General features: G+C 33.6%; 1 protein-coding gene across 1 annotated transcript in view; it reads right to left on the reverse strand.

Moving 5' to 3' along the window:
• LOC149789226 (SCO-spondin-like) overlaps positions 1-22,602 on the reverse strand; it is a 59,769-nt gene that overhangs the window by 21,427 nt on the left and 15,740 nt on the right. Inside the window, exons 8-15 of the mRNA XM_089973592.1 lie at positions 21,876-22,067; positions 20,193-20,387; positions 16,883-17,074; positions 15,652-15,840; positions 14,864-15,052; positions 14,457-14,651; positions 12,974-13,081; positions 8,028-8,175 (exon numbers count right to left, since the gene is read on the reverse strand). Of these exons, the coding sequence (XP_089829718.1) occupies positions 8,028-8,175; positions 12,974-13,081; positions 14,457-14,651; positions 14,864-15,052; positions 15,652-15,840; positions 16,883-17,074; positions 20,193-20,387; positions 21,876-22,067 (1,408 nt within the window). The remainder of the gene's footprint in view (positions 1-8,027; positions 8,176-12,973; positions 13,082-14,456; positions 14,652-14,863; positions 15,053-15,651; positions 15,841-16,882; positions 17,075-20,192; positions 20,388-21,875; positions 22,068-22,602) is intronic.

Here is a 22,602-nt window from a genome sequence, read left to right on the forward strand (position 1 = left end):
ACCTATTTTGATTATGTTATCTCGCGATACAACCTTCTCCGCCAGAAATTGAACATATTTCTTTGTCTGTGGCGTGTAACTTCTATGCAGCAGCCATCTTGCCTCCGAGTTTTTTCTGTCTTTGTGTACCATCCCCCCCACCCACATACCTGATACAGACTTAGCAACACTAAATAGTTATGCCCTCTACGTCGGGCAATAGACCCAAATAAATATCTGGTGACCATATTTTCATGTTAATGCTTTTCATCGGTCAGAAAGTAATAATATGGTTAGGTCAAGCTGCTTTCATTAATATACAAAGTGAAGAAAAAAACATTTTTTAGAAACAATTAACAACATTTATAAATATAATCAAGGGCATAAAGTAAACGCAAACACTGCAAGAGAAGGCAGAGGCACTGTTTGCCTAAAAATAATATAAATATTGAAACAGTCTATTATGAAAAAATAAAAGGAATATATAAAATCAAATAATTATTTTATGCTATTTATTTTAAATACAACCGATCCATTACTTTACTCCATTTGAGATAAATCTTGATCTAAATGTTGCAAGAACGCTATGCTAGGGTAAGTGTTTGCTGGCTTTCTGCATCGAACCGCAAAGTCCGGTATGACCGAATTTAAGGGGTTTTAGGTAAATGTGTCAGTTGCGATAGATGTCCTACACTGAGGCACTAAAGTATTGACCATTCGATATCTGACATACAGTATTATTTGGATGTCATATAAGATCCTTTATCATATATATATATATGTATGTATGTGTGTGTGTGTGTGTATATATATATATATATATATATATATATATATATATATATATATATATATATATATATATAATAATTATAGACGTTTGAAGAGGGTTGGTGATACTAACTGTATTCGAATAATGAATGTTGCACAACACATTACAATTTTAATGTGTTAAATTCGGCAACTGACAATTTATGTAACGATAAACGCACACAAGTTTGAACTCTTAATCAGCCATCTCAAAGTTATAAACAAATGTTTTGTAGACACACCTTTTACGTCGTATGGAAGCGTATACTTCGTCGTTATTATGTGACTAGTTCAGGTAGGGAATGTGATTTGCTTTTCTAAAAGCTTTTGTTTCATATCTACCTCAACACATCTTTATCTTGTACTAGATTATATTTTGTCCTTTAAATGTTAGATCGGAATTTCGTAATGACTGACATTTTATTTTTCCATTTACATGCTAATTAAAACATTTTGGTTTTATAACATACCTGAGGCAACTATACCCCACCCAAACGATGAAAGTTAAATTGTCGATACCTTACTATTCATAAAAAGAAAATCCAGGAAAATGTTTCTGAATTGTAAGCAATTTCGGAATACATTAAGAACTACGACTAATATGTAGATCTCAACTGGGATAACGCACAAGGCACTAAAATCACTCGTTATATTTATTATAGGGAATAATGGATGCGCCCTAGTCCATTATCAGTATCATGTATCAGTTGATAACGTATAGCCACAGAATAGTCTTTATCTCAACAGCTTATGTCAAGCTACGGAGAACAATTACAAAAATACGTCGATATATGAGCTCCCAAGTTTGGCAGTTTATTCATCGCTAAGATAATTTTGTTTTGTTTTATTTGATTTTTGTTGGATTAACGCCATGTTTTAGAATATCCTATGCTATATATGGTAGACAGTATATTTGGTGAAGGAATAAACCGGAAAAACCACTAACCCAAACGAAGCTACTGGCGAACGTTCTTACACACCCACTCTGGAGCAGCCGACAATTTAATCCACGCGACAAGGATAGAGGGGACATAGGTGCATGACCTGGAAAACTAGCGTTAGCCAGTTTTGCCAGCTATCATCGATTAAACAAAGAAAGGTAGTATAAGCCATAGTACGCGTCAGGTGTCGAATGATGCATTTATGTACTTGGAGCTGTTAAATTGCTTCATGAACAGATACAGGAGATGGAACGTAATCAAAACAGACGTTTAACCTAAATAAGTCGAATCGACTATGTGGGGCATACGTGAACTTACTTTGGGACGTGATACAACTAAGTCAGCTTTGGCTACAATATATCTCGTCTCAGGCTAAGCAACTTCCCTTTTCAGATACACATATCTTCAGAAATCGAAACACTACTACATATTTCCAAAGTATTTCCATTATTTCGTTTTTGTATGCAAGTGCATGTAAATGTCTTTACCTGAAACTGTTCTCAGTTTTGTTTTACGTAAATTACGTAGCGTAATTTTATTAAATTATCTGGACAAATTCTGTTGTTTTTTTAATTTATTTTATGCCTAATTTATATAATTTGAATTTCGTTTACGTTATAAGAAAGTTAGACACTTGTAGAAAAAATATGATTATCGTAGTTACAGCTAAATCACGTCGACTCATGAGCGGAATTTTCCGAATCTGCCATACTCTTAACAAGAAATATATTTGTGCGTGTTTGCCACACGATAAAATACAAAGGAAAAAAGTAGGGAAAATATCCTTTAGCTAGTTACAATATTGCATTATCCAATTTAATTTAAGAAATACTACATTTCAAATGTATTTTATGTAATCATGAACAAAAGTTTAAAAGTCGCTTCCATTCAAGTACTCGTGACAGTCTTCTCAATGCTAAGACGTCATAAAAGTTAATGAACTTTATTCCTATATGTTTGGCCGCCATATTGAATTGAATGTTTCCCTGCAAAAAGTACTTAAATATTTAAAGCTGAAGGCTTGTAGCATTCAATTCTCATTGATTTCACATCGGTGACCCAATCCATGACGGAATGCAAGTAGACTTTTCCATAGACCACAGTCATTTTGTACCCATAACTACGATTAATATGCACACGTAGATCAAACTGTCTTAAGAAGAAAATGTATATTACTAGATAACATGACAATTAACCAAACGTGCAAATTTATTTTTGTCGGATATTTAATGAGTATATTGCATCTCGCGTTACTACATCAAAACTCATTCAAACTGAAATCGTGTCAGCTAAATAACTTTTATTGTCAAGAAATGAGTACTGGTCATGGAACAGCATTATACAACATAATATTCTCAATTGTTTTAAACAGGCGCAGTGAATTTTATAAGAACACATAAATAAATTACCTTTTATTATAGAATGTATTGTTTTCTCCCATTTTACCTCAGTGTTGCTGCCCATGCTTTCGTTTTTCAATGCAGAACATGGAGAATAAACTGACAAAGATACCGTTTTCCATCTTTCATAATATATATATATATATATATATATATATATATATATATATATATATATATATATATATAGAGAGAGAGAGAGAGAGAGAGAGAGAGAGAGAGAGAGAGAGAGAGTGAGTGTGATATAGATTTTTGACGTAGCTTTCACAAATGTTCAGTCATATCGATACGGTGTCTGCAGCGTGGCACATGTTTTGATGTCTAGCACTGGGGCATCATGCCGCAGACATGTATCATGATGTCCCACTCAGTCACATTATCCTGAGACCAGGCTGTCAAGTCCTAACATTAACCTCTTAATGCTGAGCGCCTAGCGAGGCAGCTGTTAGTACCATTTTTGTAAGTCTTTGGTATGATTAGGCAGGAGAGAGAGAGAGAGAGAGAGAGAGAGCTTTGTTAATGTGAAAAATATCCATGCAACTCTTAAGTGAGCAACAAGAGGATCCAGTTCAATAAACTAAATGTGATGTTCGTTCGAGCCTCAACATTAACATTTTGTTTCGCAGCAATATGTTTATTTCAACGATGCTTATGTTGCGTCATTTTAAAATATCACATATGAATTATAGCACTTGTTTGTATATCTGATTCAGTTCGTTTTCCGGCGTATTGCTTTTACGACGGAGTATTATATTTTGAGCGAAGATTTGTATGCATGGTTCTTGATGAGGTATCTGATAGTTTTTAATGTCAGAAGGTTTATTCACCACTTTGTGAAGTTACAGCCCCTATTGGTCACTCATTCTAATTTTGATTCTTTAGCATATGTTTACAATTTATACAATTAAATGTCAATACTTTTCATTACGTAAACTATTTGATCGGGAAACGGGAACACCAGCAAGTACATACTCTTATCCTACCCTGAACATTTAACAATTATGATCAGAAAACAAAAGGAACTAGACTGCTGCTTGCAGTTTACAGAAACTATTATTTTGCTAGAGAACTTATGAATATGTCTAGCAGTTATTAGAATTAATAATGCATCCTGCAAGAGTTGCTCGGCTTTCGTGACCAAAATCTTACCATTTATTCGCTTTAGTTAACAATATTAAGTCGACAAAAATTCTTTGAACAGGATTGCATAAGTCTGAGGAAAGTTATTCAGTTATTCATATGTTGAAGATAGATTTGTCTGTAACATGAATTATTTGGACCTTGGCAATCCTTGGATATAAATATAAGATGTGCTGATTTAAATTATAATTGGTATGTTGATCTTTATTTTCTATTGAATTTGTCTCCATGATTGTAGATTGCAATGATCATTTATAACAACATATTGCATAAATAATTTTTTTATCCGTAAGTAAAGATTCTATTTTTCAGATAATGTGCTGAAAACAGGTTGTTTAATTTGGTTGGAGTTATATAGCCAGCCTTGATCATAATCGTAGAGCGCTCTAGAAAATGAACCTGTGTTCAAGGTGGAGCAATTTTCCTATTTGATGGTATTTGGTATGGATGAAATATGATTGGATTGTTGAAATATTGCGACATATGGCAAGCGGGGATGTAATGTGACAGATACAGGAGTATTGGACAATAGAGTCGTGGGATGTACATAGAGGGAAAGATATAAACCGTAGTCCTGTTGATTCTCTTGTTTTTATTTTAATAGAAGTCTTTTAGTTTTGTTTAGTAATTATTAGAAAGCACATCTTATTTATTCATTTATTTATTGTCTAAAAATTGCAAAGTGCTCATTGATTTAATACTAATCACTATATATTTGGTGTTGCTGTAAATACCTTCAGGAAATTCCAGATCGTCTTTTTGTCATACATCGCGAATATTAGCACATTCGCACAATCGGGGCTACACGTACATGATTACTTTCAAGATTGGGATTCGTTCGGAACACCACTTGAATTCCCTGGGAACATTCCAAAATCTGGACTCCTGATAATTCTTTTAGGACTTTAATTGACAATAACTAAGTTCCAGTCAAATATTATCCTTGTATTCTGTATTCTTGGGGATCAAATTATTTGTTCAATTTTTCAAAACGTGTTGATTTTTGATGTTTAGTTTAATACCATAGTATTGTAACATAATTTTCAGGTTATAATAATATGGTATCCGTCGAATAAACCGATATATATATATATATATATATATATATATATATATATATATATATATATATATATATATATAAGTATTAGTACAAATGATTTAGTATCGACCTTTGGCTTGAATACAAGATTGTGCCCTCTTCACGTACTGTTATATATGTGTTAAAGTTCATTTCATTCTCGCGCTTATTCAAGCCTGGACGTGACACTTAATTCATATAATATGCTAAGTAAATTAGGTTTCATAATTTGAGTTCTAGTATAACAACGGATGCTAACCTTAGTAGCATGTAATGATATAGCACATTTGAGACGTGACTGTAATAAAGTAGTTACAACTAAATGAAATAATTTTAACATACGTGACTTTCAGGCATTATGCTTTAGAACTATGTGGGTAGGGGGTTTGAAGAAGGTTTCTCATCACATGTTTATCTACTTAGTTTTAGAACCTAATTGCTAACTTGCTTACTTGCCGTTATACTTACATTTATTTAAACACTATGCCTTGCTAATTAGTATTCGATTAAAACAACATGCACCTAAAGGCAAATAAAACCTTGCCTGGGACCACTTACTGGCCGCTACGTCATGGTTTACAAGCAGTATAGTCCCTCATTTTCTGACTCAATCCCTTTTGTTTCTTAGCCAAAATCAGTTATGATCATTGGTTTTCATCCAAGACTTGCAGTCCACTTTTTTGTGCTGATGAGCAAGTGGCTAGATTTCAAAATCGGTCTTCGTTTGGGAAAGAGGTTGACTCTGATTTACAAACAAAATCAATTTCTATTCCGCACAATATCTCCAAAGATAGTATTGACATTCAGCCAAATAGTCTGCGCCATATATTAATGAGACTGGGACCGAGTCTGAGTTCGATCGTGATCATTCAAGGTCGTGGTTTTGCAGAGTTATATAACCAGATTATGAGGTTAAGCGTCTTTCTTTTGACTACAACCAAAATGTCATGATGCTTGATATTGATGAACAATTGCATGACGACGATTGTCAGCATTCCGCGTCATCGTTTACAGCCGATAACCACTTTAGTTATTAATGGAGTTCAACCAATATCTGTATTGCCCTTATAAAAAACAAAAAAAACCAATTGTTTTTGTTTCTACACAATAACGTTCTTAATTAATCTTAAATTGCAACCAAATTATTATTGTAAACTTGTGATCGACAAGCGCGATACATGAATTTGTAGAATTTGCTTTTTTATGTAAGCTGGAAAATAATGGCTGTTCCGTAATTAATTTATGTTGGAATCTAATACAAATCGGATATAACATAGTCTATATTCTTTAAGACAAAATTTAGCATCTCAACCACTTTGATGTATAGTAACGGTTTACATTATTGCAAAGTAAGTAACATTTGAAATTGTAATATCCATTTCGTTAACCATAATAAACATTGGTTTGAAAATGGCATTGAAACACGCTAGACTGTATAATGAATCTGCTTATATATTTCTGCCTTACCGGTTTGAATCATATCACATATGAACTCAGCTAGCTATTTCCTGAAATTTACTTTCATTTCGTACATTTCTATCGTTCTAGACACAATATATTCCTGGTTACTCTTTAAGAAAAGAAGATATATTAGTTTAGACTGAGTATAGTCTGATTTCGTTTCAGAGTCATTGAATTAGTTAGTACTGGTTTTGATTTAGAATTTAAATTTGTGCCATATATAACACTTATAAGCATTTGTTGTTTGTCTTATTTCACCAAAGGCAGTATCATATCAATTTTATTATGTCACTTGTATTTTATTTACAGTTACAAAGAATGTAGCTAATGTAAAGAAACATCAACGCATCATACTCTATAAATCTGTGATCTTTTCGATAGTGTCAGATACGTTTCATTTTCATGTCATTAAGTATGAGTAAGTAGTTCAACTAAATTAATCGGACATAATAAATATGTGACAAAGGAAACGACATATGAAGTGAGAAGTGGTTTAAAGCATCTTCCTGGTCGGTGTGCACATTATCTTGACACTTTACAAATGTCAACGTAATTAATTAAATTTGCAAATAGTAATCGCAAGAAATGTAATTATAAAACTATCCAAATAAAACGGAAACAATTGAAAGAAAAATTAAATAAGACAGAAAAAACTGATACCATACTTCACATGACAAAACAAAAATTAAATAAACCCTGAAAATTATATATATATGTGTGTGTGTGTGTGTGTGTGTGTGTGTGTTAACGGAATTATGCATTTCGTCTGCATTATTTTAAAACAGGAGTGTACATGAAAACTTAAAAATATTTTTTGCATAATAATTTTATAAAATATGAAAACATTTTCACATAACTTAGATACTTTGAAATGACTATGTAATTTGGGTGAAGAAAAGTCCATTCTTTGCACCGCCCACAGTTTTAAGCAATTATAAGAAAACGTGGGTTCGCATTGTACTAATATGTTTGTTTACATGAAATATGGAAAAGGACTACCCCATGCAAAACTAAATTATAAATCATTTCTAAGCTAATACATAATAACGAAAATTGCAATTTGTATCGCAACGTATTGGCGCTAATTGAGCACAACAGAGCGAATGCTGAAAATTGCATGGAGAGTTTGAATTGCACTTTTATATACAGATAAGTTTTATTATTTTTAAAGAGGCTTAAATTAAGACTTATTCGATGCGTCAGAATGCTTAACACGTGCCACGTCTACATGTTTGGCGGTTTTGATCCCAGTAGGTCCCCTTTGGACATGAGTACACGAACGGCGTGTTCCATGCACACTTGATGTATTTCGTGCAATCAGCGGGGTGCATAATATACCCGTGAACGATCGCATCACAAGTACCTGTAATTGAGAAAAGAAGAAAAAAAGCGTATATATTCGGTATATCTGGACCTTGAGTATTCACGTTTTGAAGTTGCCTTTCTACGTCACGTATGTACAATATTTATCAAATTTTGCCAGTTGTATTTCTTCACACAAGAATTTTACTGCAAATTTGTCATTATGGCAATGAAAAGTACATAGAAGTATATTTTGTTGCGAAAGATAATTGATGATAGAGGAACGAAACAGACTTTTTGCTGAACATCGGAGATCAATATTGTTTTTTTCCAAAATTTAGAACTCTAATTTGATATATGTAGCGAGGAAATAATCACTGGCAAATTTCCTAATAGTCCAAAAAGAATAACTTCTTTAAATACTGAATACAAGTATAAATATAAAAGGAACACGTTATGTTTAGCAGCTACTTCCGCAATGAAAGTATATTTTATCACATTGATTTTAGGGCATGGACACCTGTGGATTCGTTTTATATTCATTCGTTGAGGTCTCCACACAGGCCAATAAATAAGTTCTTTTGCCAACGGCCTTGAAGAGTAGAGTTCCAAGGTCTGCATCATCAGTAACAACATCAATAACAATAATACAAATTGGTTCTCATAACTCTGCGTGCCATAGGTCGACAATACAGGCCCCTCCGTATCAACTCTAAATACGTTAAGATCTTTATCCGCTGGAGATAAAGGTGTGATGGTATGCATTGATTGTGCATGCTGGTACCTTTCCTGAATAATGACACTATGATTTATTCACGCCACTCGTCACAAAAGAGAGAACGGATTATATATAAATTATGTTCTTTCCATACTGTTAAAACTATTCGAATTACAGATGTATGTGCCCATTGTTATTCCTTGTTATCAACACATAATGTGTTGTTAAAAAATATACAACTTTGAACAGTTTCAAATATCTGACACAACTTTAACAAATATAACTAATTATTTATTTTAGGAAATAGACACATTGAATCTTTTAGGAATGTTGATAAAAGACTTTGTTAACAAAAACCCATTTGGTCGGTCTGATCGTTCACAATATTCTACAACAAGAATTAGGAATTTATGGATGTATAACACTAACCTTCTTTTAGAATCTTACATGAAGAAATGATCTAAAACATTTGTTTTATTGGTTTCTAATTGATCATTATATGTTATTTTTTTATTTCTTTTAAGGTTAATTTCAATATCACTTGTCATTGTGCTGTTTATCCCTGACCTGACCTCCCCTAGGTATCTGACCAAGATATATGTATGTGGATGACACAGCTGTTAAAGTTGTGAGTTTAAATATCTATCACATTTAGATCAAGCAAAGTGCGGACATAATGTGTGCATAAAGTCTCAAAACTCAAAGATTTTATTAATTAGCACTACTCAGCATAATACAATAGAATGCAAAACTATATACCCATATATTAAAAAGATGACACGCTTTATTATTTGGAGTCACAGTTTGGAATAAAGAATTCAACTCTGGACGTAAATAAAATTATTTCAAAGCGCCAAAAGCAAGAATTATGTTTTACAATTGCTTCATGTTGCCTCATTTTAATCACATTATTATTCGAATATTTAGGGATATTGCTAGGTTTATCTTTTAAAATACATCGCATGGCTGCAGAATGTTGTGGCCATAACTCTTTCGGATCATACATATCTAGTACATAGTAAATGTGCGTATAAATCCCTTTATTTATTAAATAAATGTAAGCGGGTTTCGTTGTTTTTGTTACAACGATACCCAAATTTGATTTATATATATGGCACAATATGTCGAACCAATGAGTTTGGTTCATCCTTTGCCGCACGTATGAAGAGCTTTCGATGTGACAAACCGAATACATCAAGACCACAGGTAATGTAAGAAGGCTACACTGTCGTTGTATTAATGCCTCAACGTAAGAGGAAATCTTTACATTACAGAACGTTTTGTCAGTGAGTAGTCCACGCAAGGACTTGCACATAGTCAGTTGTAGATGTACGTGAGTTATTTATTAATTTCTAATGTATATGTCATAAATATTAGTACTACCACGTTTTGTGCATATTTAGATGTAACTCCGGCTTGCGTAGTGTAATGCAAATATTTTCTATTCTTGTATGTGACTTAGCAAGAGATTTATATTTGCAATATAAACTTTCATTTTTAAGAAATGCTCAGTACTATAGGATTCTTATCGGACACAGGTATGTTCACTTCTGAACCTGTTTATTGATTTGTAATGTGGTGCCGATAATGTAATTCGTATGGCTTACCGTACATAACGGCGTTACGTGTTATCGTATATGCCTCTGTCAATCATAGTGCACGGTGTTAGATTTTTTTTCAACTGATCGGAGCTGACCTTGGTGATTATAGCTGACCGTGGCAGCTGTGGAGTTGATGTATGGTGATCAGAGCTGAAGGCAGCTGTGGCGCTGACCATGGTTGTGACGGTTGACGGAATACCATCTGTAGAGCTGACAGGAGAAGTTGACCATGATGGCTGTGGTGTTGGCTATAGCGGCCCTGGAGATGGCGACCGAGCTGGTCAGACGTCGGCCGTGCAACGAAGTGAACAGTGTTTCTGGTCGAGTATCAGATGATCGGCTTTGCTGACCGATTGGTGGGCGCTGATTGCTTGATTGACTAAGGAATTGTATGGTGGTCGGTGACTACCTGTAATGCTGACTGCTTGACTGACCAGTGTGACTAATAGCCAAGTATTCTGGAGACGGAATATTTTTGGTAACTTACATGTAATCTTTTAGCTGTGTGCTAATTTTTGGGTTTGTTATACCCATTGTTTTGTGACTATAAAGATATTTGTATGAAATATGTCCCTTTGTTTTCATTTTACCTGAGTAAAGTACCTTAATTTTAACTGAGTGGATACATTTTACTTTATGAGTAAAGTACATTATTTTTACGATTTGAATAAAACGCATCATCCTTTTCGTCATGTGAAATTACTGTGAATCCTTAACCTTTGTCCTTGTACTGTGTAAGTTTAGTTATTTGTATTCACATTTATGATTTATGTTTTGCATTTTTAGGTTCGTGCGGATTGTATTAATTTTTCCAGTTTTTGGATCTTATACACGCAAGTTTTAATCATAGATAGTTTGTTCCTTCGAGTCATTCATCAGTAATCATTGTATTTGTGTCACCATCAAGTGTTATGTTACAAATCCGAAATCCAACCCTGTTATCTTACAACAATTACCTTTTAATAACGAAGAAATTCTCCAAGATTCAGTGCTCATAAGATGGGGTTAAAAACAATGTTACACCAGCTTACCAGAACATTTTAACGTCATTCTAAGAACTTCATGATTGAATGACGCGTTCGTCTACTAAAATTGAAAGACGTAAATAAATATGAATTTCCATGGTATGGTATTTCGATAAAAAAAATGTCTTAATCGATGATATTAAATCATATTTCATCTATTTTGTTTTGAAGAAGAAATGTAAAATATTTGTTTTAGTCCCCAAAGGAACTTTTTAATTGAAATTCTTGATGAGCTTGTATTTTTAATTCCCTCCTATCCATCACAAAATTGATCTCGTGTAGCTCATTTTTTTATTGTGCCAAATATTAATACTGTATATTTTATTACTACTTTTGTTTCAGACAATTCTTTGGTTAAATAATCCATCGAAATAGAATAAAATCATGTATTAATATTAATAGTAGTATTGGTAGTATCATTATATATAAGTAGTAGAGTTCTGATGCGAATAACTTTATTCTTCCAGACAATGCACAGATGTTCATCCACATCAGTACCTTTGCAAGTGAGCTAAAGTTTATGAATATTGCACAAAAGATCATACTGATCGATTCGTATAAAAACACTTTTTATTTGTTTCCCCACACTGATGAACGTGTATCTTAAGTCATTTAGGCATTTACTGTACTGTATGGTGAAATTACTATTAGGTTTCAAGAAACTTGACAATAAAGTTTGAAAGGACTATTGGTAAGAGGTTATGACTATTACCCATACAATTTACAAACATGCATGAATTCAGGAAAACTATATTCAGAGCTATAGGTATAAAGCAATATCTGCAGACTCAGATGTGTGTTAAGGACTCGCCATAGCAATGCCATTGTAATAGTTTAAATGTTTGGGATGAAACATTTTAGGTCTCAGTAAATTCTATTACATTTGTTTAGAAGTATTTTAACACCAATGTATCAGTACTTTATTCTATATTTTTGCGACCTATGGCTAAATGAAAGTTTGGATATATAATATATATATATATATATATATATATATATATATATATATATATATATATATATATATATATATATATATATATATATGAAGAACGAACAAATACATATTCTTCAAACTGTTACTGACTTTGTTATGACTATTATATTAGATTAGAGATGAAAAACATGCGCCTATTCTTTGTAAATTATTCTCTGACCCCTATCTTTTTGAAGTTGTTAATACGTTTAAATGAAAGATTTTGTTCTAAAGGAAGACAGTACCGCTTGTTTTTGTAGTGTCCCTAGACTGATATGTTCCAAATGTATCTATCATCGGACTGAAAGGAACCATTTGAACAAGCTTGAAGCTGAATTTATAAACCCAAATAATGACATCAACACATGATAGTTTGCATCAAAGGTCCAACTTACTATTTGACTAAAATATTGTCAAAGTGCTGAACAGACTTGTGTGTATGGCATCTGCATATTCTCATGGGACCCAAGCTTGAAAAAACAATTACTGGTTTCCCTAAGCAATACATGGATGATATTAGATTTGTCATCTACACTCACAGTTTACTGTATTACATCCTGATCCACCACCGCCTGAAGCCACGACAGTCTTAGTCATTGCAATAGAGGGAATACTACAGTTGACAAAGTTCCCCGCCGATTTACATTCTGGAAGAAACAAAATGTCGTACACGATTATCAAAGTAATTTCAATGCGCATTATAGCTCCCATCAAAAGGAGCACTGACTCCTGACTACCTATCATCAATCAGCAATACATCAATAAAATGTCGCTTTTAGATTTTAATACACTTTTAGACAATGCATTGTTGAGCCAATGTAAATTGTTCTATCATTTGAACTGAAAAGACCATGGCTAAGGAAATCGAAGTATTTTTAAAACAACACAATGCCCGACCACTTTTGTTGATCTTCCTGCATAGTAAAAGTACAAGTTTTAAAAATTCATTTACAACTTGTATCTTAAGCAAACAAAACCGTTTCCTTATCCGCTCCTTCTGACCGTTTATTCATTCAGTATGTGACATCCACATGTAAAATACAACATGATTTTTAATAGATTCCTTCCATTGCCTTAATCTGTATAGTAGTTGAAGGCAGATAATTTATCGTTGCTTAATCAAAATAAACTGTATTATTTTACTAATTTGTCATTTGTATTCTGAAAACCAAGACCATTGTTTACTCTGAAGCATTCACAATCATCAGAATGACAACCTTGAAGACGAACATTGTTTTTTTTTCTTTCCTTTCGTCTTTGTCAGCTTATCTTCTTAGAAAGTCTATTTTTGTGGCAGAATCCCTTACCTGGAGGACATGCTTGTGTGTTGCATTGAACGATTTTATATTCATTAAATTGCAACGGCACTTTTTTCACCGTACTGAGGAATATGGTTTGTGTCCGCTTTGTCTAAAATAATTATCCTACATATTTGTACTGTTTTTTAATGTTTCCAACCTGTATGTTTATTACTGCGCATGCATTAATTATGAGAAAATTTTGCGAGCCATTGGCTCTTAGCGCCTCGTCTTATAGCGTCAGTGTATTAGATATTGTTGTGGCCATTAGGAAATATAAGTATGAATCTGTATATAAAAGACATCAAATTAAGATTAAGATTGGGCATACGAAGAAGAAAAGTTAGTTTGTTTTAAATCGTCTAGCATTCATCTATTGTATTGTTCATATTATGTTCCAAAGATGCAAATATCTGTCCCTTTAAATTTATAATTATTTTATATTTCTGGCTAAAGTGTTTACATGAAAGTAAATATAGTTTCATGCGTTTTATCTTTAGGAAAAATCCTTTGATTTGTACCGTTTATATCCTGTTCCTTGACATTTAAGGTAGTTCGCAGGGAAAAACGTTTATAACTGCGTGTTGCTAGATAACGGCAAGTTATGAATAATTTAAGCCAGTTTACTTTTACATTAGTTTTATTTTGCGATGACAAGCCATGCTGTTTACACTTGAAGATACATCTGCTCCTTTACAATAAAAGTAGGAGAAGAATCTCTTACCCGGAGGACACGTTAGTTTGTTGCATTCAATGGTTTGAGATTCCTGTGAATTTCCATTACACGGGCTTCCACAATTCTGAGGACTGGGGTTGGTGCAGGACCGGGTCCTGGTTCTGGTCTGCGTACCGCTATAACACGTGACATTCCAGCTTCCGTTTGAAGTCCAGGCAGTCCAGACAGTCCAGCCTCCGTTCACTGTTAAAATGGCGTGATAATATAGACAAAAAATCAATTCGAATATAGGAAAGCGTTTTGTTTAGGAATAATTTTAAATGGCTAAAGACAAAATTAGGGTAAATTTTTATTCCAATGAATAAATTACTTATTTTATTCGAAAAGAAATAAATTAGATTTGTCCCCTTATTTGGGAGAATTGTAATAGCAGTTTTAGTGTTAAAATCACTTACCTGTAGGACACGGTAAAGTATTGCACTTCTCTTTTTGATGTTCCGCCGCACTTCCATTACATTCTCTCCCACCATATCTTGCCCCACTACAAGTTCGCGTCCTTGTTTTTGTCTTAATACCTCCACCACAAGTAGCACTGCAATCGCTATTATATGTCCATGGGCACCACTGACTCCATACTCCATCAACTATTGTTCGATTAGGAAAGAAAATCGTGGATGATTAACAAGTGCAAATGTAAGGAAATGTTAAACATGGAAGATGATCAACAGTTATCTATCTACATGGATGAAATATAATACTCGTTCGAATATCCTGAAATGAAAACGCAACATGCACGATTGAATGCCGGACTATATTTTCCTTTTTATAAAATATCGTGAAAGTACAATACAGATATTTGAAAGATGTGCAAATGTTAAACCTTTTGGATTGTTATAGCTGTTCCCCCCCCCCCCGTCTCTCTCTGTTCAAATATAGCTGCGCTTTTAAATGTGTATGCCTTGTCCCCTAATCATTTACGAATGTCCCTGCCCATCTCTAACCGATATAAATGATTGTTATTTGCATACTTTTTATATTTTTAATCTTCACCTTCAAAACAGTCTGCAAGGAAACCATCCTTGTCTAACTTTGTTTCAGAGATTTGTTTCATGCTATCGGATGATTGTCTAAACTAATTTGGATCGTTTTCTTAGATTATTTTCCTTTCCAACTAATCACCTAATATCCATATTATAACTTCCTCATTCTTATTTGCGATGAAAGTAATAGCCGGAATCCTTACTTGGAGGACAAACTTTTGAGTCACATAGAATGTTTTGAGATTGATTTGAAGCTCCAGTGCACTGTTTGCCACCATTCATGGGACTGGGATTGGTGCAGGACCTGTTTCTGCTTTGAGGCTGTGTACATCCATCACATTTGTCATTACAGGGTCCACTAATCCAGCTACTCCACATGCTCCAGTTTCCGTCTGCAGGTTAAAATGAGACAAGAAGCGAAGACAAAATAAAAATGTGGAAACAATGAACTAATTATGTTATTAAAACTTTGCAGTAGATGCGATATATTAAATATCGCATTAAAAAGAATGTAGGTGTTTGATTTCGCAGTAACTATTTTTAGCCAATCATATTACTCTTGGAAGGCCTCTAGAATATGGGTAAATTGGATTGTCAAGCCAAATATCCAGGGATTGCTTAAAAAATGCTATGTAATTAACATGTTTAGCAGCATTATTAACAATGCGTGTCACCAAATCCTGTCTGTTGTAATAGAGAACATGTACATGTATAATTAACAAATTTCGGCATTCAAAAGAGGAACTGGATTATATAGTTTTCTGTAATAACATCTGTTTGAAAATTATCAGCATTTCACTAGTCTGCGTAAAAATATTCAATTTTCCGAAGTGTTTATGACTGGGTAAATCTACAAGGAAAAATCAAGGTCACAAAATGAGGTTGCATGATTATTACCTGTAATGTCTTATATTGATATTGCTTTATTAAATGTTTGACAGATTTATTTACGTGTTCTTTCTGCATTGAATACTCAAGGAATTTTTTCTCTTTAATAAAACAAGCATTTAACTTTGTCGATTCCAACATTTCTTTCAGTTTCTACTGTATTCATTGTGCACTCGCATCTTTCTGTAAACAGTTGCCCGACATCGTCCCCTAAAGGAATTAAGGCCGATGATACAAATTTTATGCAAACACATTCAATTAGGATTCGAGAAACGCAAACACTGAGTAATTGATATCACTTGAGGTGTAAATAATACTATTAGAGTATTTCACTTCATCAAGGCCATGTTGTAATGTGCGTAGACGTTCATTCCGCCCAAAATGCGCATTACATATCCACGTCCAAAACATGATAATCCGTTTTGGATTTTTTTGAAATTTCCGAGTTATTATTCTTATATTCTCATTGTACAGATTTTCATGTCATTTATCCGCACATATTCAGCACGATAAAATGGTTTCCTTATTACAGTTTATATTCTGTACCTATAGGACAAGCTGTTCTGTTGCATATATTTTGTAGACATTCTGTAGAAGTTCCATTACATTGTCTTCCTTCATTCTGGGGTATCGGATTGTTGCAGGTCCGAGTCCTGGTTTCAGTTGTTATACCTGTACCGCATGTGACGCTACATGTTCCATCTGAAGTCCAGCCATTCCAAATGCTCCAGCTTCCATCTGCAAATTAGAGTTAGAGGAATTACAATAATACGTTTAACAATGCGTGACCGAAAACACATGCTTGTCCTAAATGTGCTCACATACATATAAATCATACATATATATGATCAAAAATTATCAGCTTTCAAGACTCAAACTGGCTTATTCCAATTAATAAATTCAAGGGTATACACAAGCACTCGCTATGATAACTTTTGCATTGAAATATTGCATTTTGTCTCTCTTATTTGTTAGTCATCGCACAGGAAAAATCTAGGCCACTGCATGAGGTTGCATGAACACTATATCAGACGGTGTCGTATTTTGCAATTGTAATCAGACAATTTATAATAATAATTTTGCGTTCTCTTTTTCTATAGGTTTTATCCATTTTCTCAAGTGTTTGGCTAAAAATAGTATGAGTCGATCTCTAAATAATTCGGGCACCGTAGTTTTACTTAAGGTACACAACATTTTATTTTCGAAGTCATTAACACCAAAGGAGATAACTTTGTTTCTCAAACGTTGTGAAAAGTGTAGTCTGTGAAGGAGACAATTCCAAGATTTACTTCAATTTTCTGTAGCAATAACTGAATACATAAACATTTCTTGTAAATATTTGTTAAATAGTTCCCTCTAAAAGAAGAATGGCAAAACATACCGATTTAATTCGAAAACATTGACTTAGAATAATATTTTGGGAAACGCAAAAATTTCAATATTTTATTTCAACTTGCAGGCTATTTAAGAACCATTGGCTACCTCTCTTTGTTATAGTTATAGTTGAAAATCATTTAGCCCAACATATTCATACATATCAACACAGGAATCAGAATACTTGTTTTGGGACAAAGTATACAATTCAGAGTTTGTTTTTCTTTTTTTTTTGTGTTCTTATGTACCAATGTGCATGTTATTTATTTACATAACACCCACATGCTTCTATTTTAATTAGTTTTCATAAGAGTCTGACTTTTTCAATGTGTTTCCATCTCAGAATGCTTCGTTATTACCTTTTTTTACTATGTGCCAACACCTTTAAAACAGTTCGCAGAGGAAATATATTTGCATTACTTTGTTATGTTAAATAACGGTGTGAGATTAATGATTACGCCAATTACCTTTTATTTGTTTCTTGGTTGCCTTTTCTTTTTTAACTTGGCATTTTATGTATAATCATATTTGTACTTGTCTATAATTTTCATCCATTTTATGAAGTGTCGAATAATCATCTTCCTTTGTTAATGAGAAAACTTTGATTTCACTAACAATGAAAGGGACCGATTTATTTCTTAACCTTAATCGAAATTGAAATCTGCAAAGGAGTCCATTCTAAGCTTACATACATTTTTCAATTTTCACCCTTGTACGGAAATTATCAAAGGCTATTTGAAGTAAAAAGGGTAGTTTTGTGTGACGTTTCCACACAAATATTGCATTCCTTGAGCTCATGTCAAACTGGGTACATCCACTCAGACAGATTCAGGCCATTATTCATGCTGAATGCATGATCACTACAATACTGTCAGGTAATTCGGCGCACTTAAAGTTACCGTCTCCATAATTGAAACAAGACGCATACCGAATTCGACCGATTGACTAAAATAAAATACAGCAATGCATACCATTTGAAAGAAGGCAATTGTCACCAGAATATTCTGTTCAAAATTATATTAATTTTGGACACAGGGGATACCACCCCCGTGTTTTCCTGACTCGTGAAATGTCGGCCTATTCTGCGCACAACTTTGAAAAGATGTAATGTTTATCCATCAGGCTATATAAATGAAATACATTACTTTGGACTGTTTCTGTCAGCATTTCACTCGAGTAATTACGTCAGGTTTACAGCTAGTTTTACAAAATTCAACAATGCCAATAAATGGCAATCGATATTAAGCCAACTAAACCGATCTTGTAAAAAGGAATGTAAAGTTCAACATTTTATATAAAAAATAAGCTATTATGTGGAAGAGAAACAACGAAGAATAGTATGCAATGTGTTTACAACGTCTTTTTGGTGGGGAAACATTAATAAAGAATTTAGAAACAGACTATACGTCGGGAAATTTCTTGATAATTTATGTTCTAGAGTCAAGTTGATACGTTGGGTAGCAGACGATTTTGTAGGTTTTTGACAACTTCTTGGAAAATTGGAAACTTTGATTAAAATGCAGTATTGTTTAAAGGTATACACTTCCATCTTTTATATAATGTATTTATTTGCATGATTCTAACAGATACATAGCAAATTGGATTTTCTGGGTTACCAGTTCAAGAAGGTCATGGAGTTGGGTCTTCATGTTGACATTTAGAAATCAGTTTCATATGCATTTCGAGTCGAAATGCGGGATATTGTTTTACACTTTATGAATACCACTTTCCTTACTTAAAGTACGATCGTTCTTTCTTGATACAAAATGGATTTGCTAACAAAAATAACACGTGACCCGACGTTTACAGAAATGACGTATCGTTGCGCAGATTTACCCGACGTGCAGAATTAGCCGACATAGTGGTATAAGCAAAGTTACACTGTATGCGCACATATTTTATTATGTAAACATGTCCCATTAAAGAACAAAAGTCAACTGAATAAGATTTTATGTTAGCATATTCAATGCCGAAGAGGTATGGTTAAATCAAAAGAAACATTGTGAATATTTTATATCGAAATGCAGAAATACAAGGAACCCCTGATTATCTACGTTGTCACACTCGTGTTGTAATTCCGGATGACCTTCGATTAGTTTAGATATACACACCATATCAACTTTACATGGATGGAAGAATATTTATATTTGGATATAATACGAATTTCCAGAGATATCATTTTATATATTCGTTCACTGCATGCTTCGTGCCATTTATTTACATATCTCCCACCGGTTTACATGCCAAATAGTTTTCACAAGTATTATAATATTTTAATGATTTCGCCATCAAGAGAACAGAATCAATACTGGTTGCCAATTAACTGTTCATAGTTGTGTTTTTAAACTTTTAAAATAGTTCGCAGAGGAATTATATTTGTTTAGCTTTGAGACGTTAGGTCAAAGTTGATTTATGCCACTTCACATTACTGTTTACTGTAAGACATCACCACCTTCTTTATTGTCGTAAGAAGATTCCCTACCTATAGGACAAGGTGTTGTTGTCAGGCATTGTGCGGCTTGAGATTCCGTTGAGATTCCAATACATTGTCTTCCATCATATTGTGGACTTGGTTGAGTGCAAGCCCGGTTCCTGGTTTGAAGCAGCACACCTCCACCGCACGTGACGCTGCATATTCCACGTGCTGTCCAGCTATTCCAATCACCCCAACATCCATCTACGTTTTTAAAATTAGTTGCATAGCAGATAAAATAGAAATATTACAAAACGAACGCATTCTGATTTATAACATCATATCAATAATGGTATATTAATTATCACATTGAAAATAATGAAGGCTGCTGACTGGCTGAAAATAACTACAACGGAATACATTTGTTTACGTTCTGGGAGTAAGCTTTCATGTGGGTAATTTGATTTTACAAATCGGATATTAAATGACTACTTGAAAATGCTGTCTAATGCATTGTTTCAGCAGCGCTATTAATAATTCGCATCCGGAAAACCTGCCTGTTACAAACATAAATGCATACATGCATACTTTATAACTATGCTTTCAGCTTTCAAAAATATAACTGGATGAGGAATGCAATTTGGTGGTTAAGAGATATGCAGTTGTTATACTAATGTGTCCATAACATTTCGCCCTATCTTGTGAAACTTGATAAAATCCCATGCCACTAAATCTGTATACGTAAGACCCCATTTTAAGCTACTTTAACTTGGCAATTTATTTGCGACAATTTGTTTAATCTTTTCTTCAACTATTTTCTAAAGTGCTTTATTTTAGTACGGATAAATATCTCTCACTCGGATAAGATAACCCAAATCGAGAAATCATTATCCTTTAATTATGTGTACAAAATTTAATTTGATTATATTAACACTGAAAGTGACAGGTTTGTCTATCGATCATTTCCAAGCGTGTAATTTTTTCTTTTTTTCGAGAACTATACACCTTTGATACAAACATTGCCAGACATCATCTTCTAGAAGAGGGAATGCAAATATAACTGATGTATAAACGTACGATCAAAGACGTTAAGTTAATGCTTGGGGAAACACACATGTTTCGAATATGTTATGTTTACTTGCAGACTATTTAAGAACTACGGATTACGTCCTTTTCCAGATTCATATTGAAATAAGCTTTGAAATTATACCTACATATCCACATAGGCAATAAATTATGCGAGCTTTTGGACATATTGTAAAGTTTTAGAGTTATATGTCATTGATATTTTTGTTTCGAATGTGCATGCCTATCTCTCGCCTGATGCCGTGCCAAATAGCTTGAGAACGCGTTAGAATATTTTTAACCCATTTTGCTGTCTGCAACAGATTTCGTTTTCAGTACAATCTTTATTTTATCGTATATGCGTGTTAGCAGTGCGCATGCGCAGCTATCGCCGGCTAACATGACAAATAGTTTGTAAATGTACTAAAATATTTAAATGCTTTTTGCTATCTCCATTATAATCAACATAATCTCAGCGTTACAATTACGTGACTTCACCTTTAAAACGTTTCGCAGTGGACTATTGCTGTTTTTTTTAAATTAGAAAACAGCATGTTAAACCAACTAGATTTATGTCCGTTCATGCGCATTTTACTTAGCTGCTTTTATTTGCGATGCTTTGTCCGACGTTTACTTTTCAACATCCAGAATCTTCTTTACTGCAAAAATTGTAGCTTGACTCGTTACTTATAGGACAAGCTTGTGTGTAGCATTCAGTGCTTTGAGATTCCGTAGAAGTTCCAATACACTGTCGTCCACCATACTGGGGATATGGATTGTTGCAGTCCCGGTTCCTGATTGCAGTCTGTATGCCAGTACCACATGTGACACTACACGTTCCAATTGATATCCAACTATACCAAGAGCCCCAGCTTCCATCTGCGAATTAGAAATTATAGGAGAAAACAAAATATAAATATGAAGAAATGAACGCTTTTTGTTTAGACGAAAACATGTAATGGGAACGTTTATGTTAAACAATGTATTGAAAAGAATATTGGTCAGTGAATGGCTGGAAAAACTGACTGCGAAATCAATCATGTAATTTCTCAGAAGTCCCGCGAATTTTGTTCAGCTAGCTTTTCAAAATATGTAGCTTGAGATCCTTAAAACATGCTGTACAGTACATTTATTTCACCAGTACCAATCAAACTGCGTGTCACCAAAAACAATTATGTCCCACATGTGAGCCCATACGTGTATAAATACCAATTTCGGGGTTTCAAAAGTGGAACTGGATGATTGCAATAATACAGACAAATAATTAAACAATGTGTGGCTTATATACAAAAGTAAATTGTTGAACAATATTGCCTTTGTCCCTCTTTTGTTAAACTGGGTAAATCTACGCAAACAAATTCTAGTCTTTAATGAGGTAAGGTGTTCACGTATTGTGAGGTGTCCTCGCTTCCTT

Source organism: Sinohyriopsis cumingii, chromosome 11 (assembly GCF_028554795.1).
Source record: "Sinohyriopsis cumingii isolate HCF-2022 chromosome 11, ASM2855479v2, whole genome shotgun sequence".
NCBI classification, from domain to species: Eukaryota; Metazoa; Mollusca; class Bivalvia; order Unionida; family Unionidae; genus Sinohyriopsis; species Sinohyriopsis cumingii.